The sequence below is a fragment of the Furipterus horrens genome, unplaced genomic scaffold (genome assembly GCF_987537825.1).
Source record: "Furipterus horrens unplaced genomic scaffold, mFurHor1.1.pri manual_scaffold_1, whole genome shotgun sequence".
NCBI classification, from domain to species: Eukaryota; Metazoa; Chordata; class Mammalia; order Chiroptera; family Furipteridae; genus Furipterus; species Furipterus horrens.
Genome location: NW_028327171.1, coordinates 194,813,210 through 194,821,792, shown reverse-complemented (window position 1 = coordinate 194,821,792; position 8,583 = coordinate 194,813,210). Strand labels below are relative to the sequence as shown.

The following is an 8,583-nucleotide window of genomic DNA, read 5'->3' as shown; positions in this document are numbered from 1 at the left end:
GAGAAAAGCTGGAGGATCCAAGGGAAAAAAAAAAAAGGGAGAGCTTTGTAGTTTCATCCTTTTTGAGCAAACAGAGACTCTCAAGGCTGTGGGCAAGAGAGGAAGGGTGAGGAGCAGCCAAGGGCAGAAGGGAGTGGATGGGGCAGGTGGTGCTCTGCAAGTTACATCTCAGGGCAGTGCTTCCCAACCTTTGTGAGTAGGAATCCACGCGAGGCCATTAGTTGCATTTGGTTCATTGGGCACAGTATCTAGGGCCTGTGAGCTTTCCAAGGGCCTGTGACAATATTTGAGAGCTTAAAAAATAATTATTGGCTCTAGAATACAAAAAGAAAACTTGAGAAGTCAAAAGGAATACTTAATTGCATGTCTATGAAATATATACCTTTATGTCCCTTGGTCAAATGAAGTATTTAAGAACTAAGTAAAAATTTATATTTGACATGGGATTTCAATTTATTTCAATGTTTGATATGAGGCGTGGAGCTTCCAAAAGGGTAAACACTTTAAAAAAGGTCTACAAAGCTCTTAGAGGAACTTTGAATTCATTTAAGGATCTGATGAAGTTATGGGTCCTTTCTACAGAAAAATACCTTAAAATAAAATACCAGGGAGGCCTTAGACCCCAGGCCAAGAACTCCAGTTTTAGTAGCTTTTAAAATAGCTGATAGTGGGCATGTTAACAGGAATTCACTAGGAGAAAGCAGCAACCAGTACAGGCACTTTGCAGCAGAAACAGGACTTAATTTTTTATTCTCAGTTTGAGGGAAGATCCAAGTACACAGGACCCACGCTTCGACCCAGGATTGGGGACTCCAAGTCTCCCTGGCAGTTGGAATCTGGTTAGTGAAGCTCTCCTGGGGTATGACGACAAAGAGGATGAATAACAGAAAAGACAGAGGCTGGAAGCTGGACCAGCAGTACAGCAATTTGGAGAAGCGAGGGAGCTCAGTGCCTAGTTGGCAGGAGAGTAAAGAATCCCGGGAAGCTCAGGTACTGGCGTCTGGACCGAGTGAGACAGACCTGCCTCTTCCTCAATGGAAGGAAGCTCTTAGGAACAGAGGGCAAGTCCCAAGGCCTCTGGAGGCAGAATATCTGGATTTGAATTATGACTGTAACACATCCTGGCTTGGTGACCTTGGCTAAATTAATTCAGATCTAGCCGTTTTCCCCCATCTGCAAAATGGGGATAACAATTGTATCTGCCACATAGGATTATTGTTAAAATTAAATGAGTTGATGCGGGTATTTATAGCGTTTTCCCTGAAGCTCTTACTAGCCCTATAGAGAGATACCTGATAAAAATCAGCCGGTATACATACTCAGGGAAACTCCTGGCATAGTCTGGCATAGCAACTGCTTAGTAAATGTTCAATCCCTTTCTCCTCTTGAATGAACATAAAAATCTCATAGGAAGAACGCAGACAACTTAAAAACAAGACAGTTTATAAGTTCTATAAAAGAATAAATGTGCTGGGAGGCTGCAAGGCACAGGAAGGAGAATTTTAAAAAGACTTCTTGTAAGAGGTATTTGAAGTGCATTTTGAAAAAGGGCTACTGACAAAGTGCAGGTGAGGAAAGAGGTTATTTTAGGTTGATAGCACAGCAAGAGCAAAGGTACAGAGACTGGGAAACATGGGCTGTGTTCAGAAGAGAGAATAGTCCCATTTTACAGAAACAAAGTGAAAATAGGAGATTCAGAATTGATGTCAAGCTTGACAAGTAATCCATGGTTCTTCACTATGCTTATATGTGGGCAGTAGGTCTTTTGAGGATGAATATTTAGAAGTCTGTGGACACTCTCTTCTGGTTTTCACTTTCCCGAACGTTACTCAGGCCAATGAAATTCCAAATGACAGGCTCTCATTTGGGACATTTCCTGAATGCAGCTATTATCATATGGGGCATGTAATGAGAGAATGTCTGTTATCAGTCTCCGTTTCCAATTTAAGTGTGTACCTTTATGTGATATCTTCTCATGCTCCCTAATTGAGGGTGTGAAGCACAGATGAAAGAGGATTAAAGTGTATAAATGTAGAACATTATTAGACTCTGAAGACCTGGGTGTGAGTTCCTCCTCCTCCTCTCACTATATGAATAATCAGGCAAGTCATCTTTCAGAGGCCAGTCTAATCTGTAAATGGTGATAACAGCGTCTACCTTATCTCGTAGGCTTACTCATAATAAAATTCAAATTAGACAATGTATATGAGGCATTTATATATATATTTTCAATTTTTTATTCTAAGGACAGTAATTGCCATTGCCAAATGGTATTTGGAAAAAAACAACACACATTTCAAAACACTAATGCAACTATTTTTGCATTTGTCTTTGTTTATAAGCTAAGTCAAGCATTTTTCAAAGTTGCTATAGTCTCCATTTTTAAAAGTAAGTTTATTAAGCTTATGTTTCATCTTCATTTCCATTTATGTTAGTATTGTAATAGTCTCATTTACCTGCTTCCATCCACACCATTCCCAGATCAGGGCTCTGCCTTTATCTCATCATTCTCTGGCTTGGAAACCTTCAGGGCTCCCCATGAATGAGCCAGCCTATAATTCAAATGCTTCTACAACCTGGCCCCATCCTATCTAATACAAGACACTGCAAAATGCAGTCAAACAGGTTGAATTGCCTCCCAAACATTCCTGGGTTTATCATTCTGCCTTTCACACCCTCCTAGAACATTTTCTCCTGTTCACAAACTGGTCAAGGTTTATCTAGCTTAAGCTCTGATGTGTCTAAAAAAGCTTCTTCAATTCCAGCCTTTCTTGACCCTCTGAACTTTTGTCTTACTTGCTTATTCACAAAATGACTTTTATACTTTTTCAACAATTTTTTGTTTGAACCACCTCCCTAGTAATTTTCTTTGTATTTTTATAGCAGCGAAGAGTGATACTGAATGAATCATTTTTAATTCCCTCCCACACTGTACCCAGCCCTGCGCTGGGGAAGCTGAACATGAAAAATAAACAAGGTTTCAGTTATTGTATTCACGTATGGGGAATGCAAAAAGAGGTGGCCACTTACTTTTTCTGTCTTCTATTCCAAAGACAGAAACAGGAAAAAAAAAATATTTCTCTGCATACACCTATGCCTTCTGAGCCTTTGAGTTCAAAAACAGTTTATTCAGTAAACTGGCTCACATGTAAATGTCAGCATTGCTCATAAATAGCAAAAAATTCATAGCAATCTAAAAATCCAATAGACTGGTTACATAAGATACAAAACAATGGATTATGTAACTTAAAAAATGAGAAAGCTTTTTATGTCCTGATATGGAATATCCAATACATAAAGGATCTCCAACATGTATTTCTCTGGACAAATGCAAAGTGCAGAACAGTTTGCGCTGTGTGCTGCAGTTCGTCTACATGCGGATGCTTAGACCAGCTCTGAAGAGACCTCAGGACCTGGTGAGATTGGCAGCTTTTATGGAAGAGAACGGGAGGCCTGGAAGATGGGAGATTTCATTGTATAACCTCTTGATTTTTGAATCATGTCAATATATTATCTATTTTTTAAATATAAAACTAAAAGATACTATTAAATATATTCTTTATTCAAGGCTGTAGAGTCAAGATTTGGTCACAAGTGTTGTCAGTTCTTTTTAAGATTTACAAAACAGTTGTGGCTTGAACTCACCATTCTGAATTTTTAAACTTCTTTTAACCAAATTTTTACTCATTAATTTTTCATTAAAATTTGTCTAAAACTTAATGTTTTGGTCAAGCTACTTAGTACCAATCCCTTTAATATGTCAACGACTGAATTATTTTTGGCTATTATTCACGAATCTCTCCATAGCAGCATTTCCAGAAACCACAAGATCTGAATCTCCAGAAAATGAAGTGCTGCCCTCTGCTGGCGCTCATGATACTGACAACTGATAATTTCTCGTGATTGTAGACTGGGTGAGTTGGACTATATTACTTAGTGAAAATGATTTCAATCGTCAGTACATACATGTCCAATTACATAAATTTTCTTTAGCATTTAAACAATTTCCCATACTGAAGGTAATCACATAAAAATAAAATAATATTTGAAAGGGGAAAGTAATGGTTCAGCTAGGAAACTTCTGACCTCAAACCATTAAATCATTTAAATCTCTGGTCTAGAGACCTTTAGAGGTCAGCAATTTCCAAGCTCCACTTTTATAAAAACTGTTGTAAAAAAAAATCCAAATGTCACATATATGTCTAAGGATTTGACTATCACTTAAGATACTGCTTTCATTTCAGTACCTGCAGTACTACCTCAGTATGATGAGTATAGAAGTCCTTCTATCTCAATAGGTCCAATCAGATTTCCTAACATGAGTAAAAAGTCCCACTTAGACCCCACCCACCTTCCCACCCACACCAGGCTTTTGAAAAAAACCAAAGCCTGGTATTCAATTATCTATATCATTTCCCTTCCAGAATACAATGCTACTCAAAACACATCCCCAACACTTCCCAATATATCCTTTATCAGTGTACAATGAGGAATTATACAAATGGTTATAATTCATGACAAATTCCGGGAACCATTCCCTTACCTGCTGCTACCCTCCTTTGCATTAAGTGTCATTCAGTTAACATTGCACATCTCAACATTTAACATTTGAAATTGTGATTTTTCAGTCACAGGTAACCAGCTTGAAGATGCTAGGTTACTTCATCAACCATTTAGGTTATTGGTCTAAGTCTCAGCATTAAATTCCTTTCAACTTCAAATGTTTATGCTGCAAATATTATAACTGACATGATACACCATGTGCCCCGTATTGTCCTAAGCACTTTACACAGCTTTTTGTCATAATTCTTTAAGGTAATCCTAACATTTCCATTGAAGAAAACTAGCTCAGATAACTATCTCCTTGCAAAGCCCAGGGTCTGAACCGTTATAAACCACAGGGCTAATTTTTTATTCTAAAATTTCCATTAGGTGAAGTTCTTAGCTCCCTAATTTCTTTTAAAAACAAGACAAATAGGAAAACTTATAAAAATGGTATCATCATGCAAGGCTGACATCACAATGGGTAGAGAAAAAAAATCTGATACCTACAATAGCTTTTGCTAACAGGTAATTTCCCTTTTTGGGCTGAATGTCTAATAATACTGACCCAGCCCTGACGGGTGTGGCTCATTTGGTTGGGCATCGTCCTGCAAACTGAAAGGTTACTGGTTCAATACCTGACCACCCCCATCAGAGGACATGCCTGGTTTGCAGGTGTGGTCCCGGAGTCAGGGCTTGGTTGATGTTTTGCTCCCTCTTGCTCCCTCCCTTACCCTCTAAAAATAAACAAAACCTTTAAAAAAAAAATGCTGACCCAGATTTATATCATGAATCACATATTCACTAAATTTCTCAAAATGGAAGGAATATCCAGTTGATCCTTGTACATGGGTTTGAATCACATGGATTCATTTATACGCCAATTCTAAATATATAGTCAGTTCTCCATATCCCTGGATCTTGCATCTGTGGATAGAGGCTGAATGCTTGGTTTTCTGTCACTTTATATAAGGAACTTAAATACCTACAAGGAGTCCTGGAACCAATCCCCTATGAATACTTAGGGGCTTAAGTTTTGGGGGAACAAAGTTAACCATGAACTTCTGTGTTGGTACCCCAGCCTCTTACGTTGTTCAAGGGACAACTGGACTATCTTCCTGTTAAATAGTCAAAAGCCAAGGGTTATCTTTCAAGCTTTTATTTAAGGGCAATGATCCAGGATGGATTTTAGACCTTGTTGAAAGCAGCCACGTCCATGGACTGCACATAGTCCTCAAACGCAGTGATCCGTTCCTCCAGCATGTCTGTTCCGACTTTATCGTCTTCTACTACACACTGTATTTGAAGTTTTTTAATTCCATACCCCACTGGAACCAGTTTAGCTGAAAAGAGCATTAAGAAAAATCTTAGAGGAGTACTGTTCCTTGGCAAAGGTTGACACTATGCAAATTCCCAATGCCAATTCCAAAAAGCAAAGACTAAACTCACAAGAGCCCCAGACCAGGCCGTCTATTTGAATGCTCCTGACACACTCCTCTAATTTTGCCATATCCGTCTCGTCATCCCAAGGTTTCACGTCTAATAAGATGGAAGACTTGGCAACAAGTGCAGGTTCTAAAAAATGTGTAAGAAACAGCATTACTCAAGTATTCTGTTGTGTTTTTTAACTTAATCCAAGACACATGACAAATCTTGATTTGTTTCAAAAGGGATAATCTTCTTAACCCCACAAAACTATAGAGTACATCCGGTGTTTGTCACACATATGCCCACTTTCTGTTTTGCAAAGAAAGAGGTGTTCAATCGTGTAACAATTCCTTTCCCACAGAGGAATGCCACAACTGCCACCACAAGAACAGCTGCAGACCAGTAGCTGTGGAAGTTTGGAGAACCACTTCTACAGGTGGTTTTGAAGTACTAACCTACTCAGTAAATGCGGAGGAAATTACTTTGCAGATTAATCTTTGAAAAAGACTGTTCACATTATTAGGAAATGAATATAAACACAATTATAAAATGACCTACTTTTGGCTTTTTTTGATTCATACTGTGCAAGGCGTTCTTCTCTTAACCTTTTTGCTTCTTCGTTTTCCTGTAAAGAGAAAATTTAATACATTTCACAAAGCTGGTTGTTCCTCAACTTAAAGATTGCGGGGTCATCACATCAAAGACCAGTTTTATCAGAAAAAAGCAAATCTATCACGAACTCAGCCGAAAGATGGTGATTTGATTTTATTCATCATGTAACCAGTAAGAAATTTTTAGGAACAGGTAATAAAATGAAGCTAGGATTCAAATCCAGGCAATTAGGCTAGAGTCTGAGCTTAAGCACAATAATACACTCTTACACCAATTTATTCCATACCTCCTCATCATCAGATCCGAAGAGATCAATGTCATCATCATCTTTACTATCTGTAGCTCCACTTCCTGTGGCATCTTCCACATTAGCAGGGCCATACTTGCCCAAAGCTTTCTTCACTCCAGGCAGGCTTTAAAAAAGAACAATAAATTAAACTATTAGACTCATACAACATTCTTCAGAAAATAACATTCCCAGGTAATTCTATATATTTTAATTTCTTACCTAAATAACATTAGTAGTATATGAGAAATTATATTTAAGCCACCCTCTCACCCCAGAGGTTGCCCCCCCAGGTCAGGGTCAGGCACATTGGCAGGGCAGTGGGGGGAGAAGTTTAATTGCTGTTGTCCATATTCTACCTGTTCTGCAAAAACAATGGAGGACTTCAGTCCTGGCTTTTTAAAGTCACAAAAGAAACTTAAGTTTACAATATCCCAACAAAACTAAAGTAGCCTGGGTCCAATTCCTTTCAGTGAATATCCTGACTTAAAGCTCAGAAAGTACCTGGCTGGTGTGGCTCCGTGGGTTGGGTGTTATCCAGCAAACCAAAAGGTTGCTGGTTCGATTCCCGGTCAGGGCACAGGCCTGGGTTGCCAGCCAGGTTCCCTGTTTGGACGTACGAGAGGCAACCCACCAATGTTCTCTCCCTCTCTTTCTCCTTCCCCTCTCTCTAAAAATAAATACAATCTTAAGAAAAAATAAACACAGGAAGCGTTCTACTCTTCAGATAAAGATAATTTTACCTGGCTTTTTCCTTTTCGTAGGACTTGATGTGGTTGTACCAACGTAAGGCATGATACAAGTCAGCAGGTGGTGGACTGGAGAGCGCTTCAAACACTGCCACATCTGCTTGTGATGGCACATACCTGCCCATGACACGAAAGTACACAAGACTTTAAAAGTTACAAACATCATCAAAGAAAGGACAAGTGCTATATTTGTCGAATCAATTAGTGAGATCTCGCCAATTTTTTACCGGGCTACCTGAACTGCATCATATATAAAGAAAATAAACTCCTGAAGGTAAGGAACCATATGTTCTATCCTGAGGAACGCCGAACACTTGACAGACCTCAAAGACTGCACTCTTTAACGTAGAACTGTAGGTTTACACTTACTAAGCAAAGACGCGTAAAAATCTGGTTGAAATAAAGTAACTTAAAAAAAAACAACAACTGGAAAGCACATTTTTGATCCTTCTTCCCTTTGAGGCCCTCCTCCAAGACCTCAGAGGCCGGTCTGCCTTTCCCCCAGACGCCACGTGGTCTCGGGCGCACCCAGCCCAGGCCAAGCCTAAGCCCGTCCGCTTACCCCTCGATGTAGCTCTTGTCTGCCAGGTAGTTGTTGAGCACCTGGAGACCGGCGGGGTTTTTCAGATCTCCGAAACCCATGGTGTCAACCAACCCGGGAGCGCAGGCAGTCAGCGCCGAGCGCTAAACAGCAAAGAGGGCCACAAAAAGCCGGAAAATTCCTTATATAGAGACGGAGGCGTTTCCCTCTGCCGCGCCCGCCGGAAGTTTAAGGTCAAAGTACATTAACCTTTTCATTCCTCAACGCAAAAATCGGGGCTATGAATTAAATGGCCCACGAGTTATCCGTGGACCCTTCTTTGTGTTTGGAAATAAATTAATAAAACGGACATTTCTCAAACTAGTACTTCCTCGATTTCTGAAAACTTACAGAATCCGCCCCTCGAAGCACCGGAGATGACCGAA

The 8,583-nt window shown here is 39.6% G+C and overlaps 1 protein-coding gene and 2 non-coding genes across 3 annotated transcripts; all 3 read right to left on the bottom strand.

The window, feature by feature from the left end:
• Positions 1 to 5,685: 5,685 nt before the first annotated feature.
• EEF1B2 (eukaryotic translation elongation factor 1 beta 2) lies at positions 5,686 to 8,483 on the bottom strand. The gene is made up of 6 exons (XM_090282904.1): positions 8,180 to 8,483; positions 7,612 to 7,734; positions 6,869 to 6,995; positions 6,529 to 6,595; positions 5,992 to 6,117; positions 5,686 to 5,885 (listed from the first exon to the last, which is right to left on the bottom strand). Exons 1-6 carry the CDS (start codon positions 8,257 to 8,259, stop codon positions 5,731 to 5,733), a joined length of 678 nt encoding a protein of 225 aa, XP_090139030.1. The 5' UTR covers positions 8,260 to 8,483; the 3' UTR covers positions 5,686 to 5,730.
• LOC150022558 (small nucleolar RNA SNORA41) lies at positions 6,252 to 6,384 on the bottom strand. Its single transcript, XR_016513684.1, has one exon. It is a non-coding gene; the product is annotated as a small nucleolar RNA SNORA41 (small nucleolar RNA).
• Positions 6,676 to 6,754, bottom strand: LOC150022557 (small nucleolar RNA SNORD51). Its single transcript, XR_016513646.1, has one exon. It is a non-coding gene; the product is annotated as a small nucleolar RNA SNORD51 (small nucleolar RNA).
• Positions 8,484 to 8,583: the final 100 nt, after the last annotated feature.

What these genes read in the sequence shown, in the direction of transcription:
- EEF1B2 (XM_090282904.1), bottom strand. Translation starts at nt 8,259, where the DNA reads ATGGGTTTCGGAGATCTGAAAAACCCCGCCGGTCTCCAGGTGCTCAAC. An exon ending in TACGAAAAGGAAAAAGCCAG is followed by an intron (nt 6,996 to 7,611) that starts GTAAAATTATCT and finishes TCTTTTTTAAAG; the next exon opens with CCTGCCTGGAGTGAAGAAAG. An exon ending in TCGGATCTGATGATGAGGAG is followed by an intron (nt 6,596 to 6,868) that starts GTATGGAATAAA and finishes TTCTCTTTACAG; the next exon opens with GAAAACGAAGAAGCAAAAAG.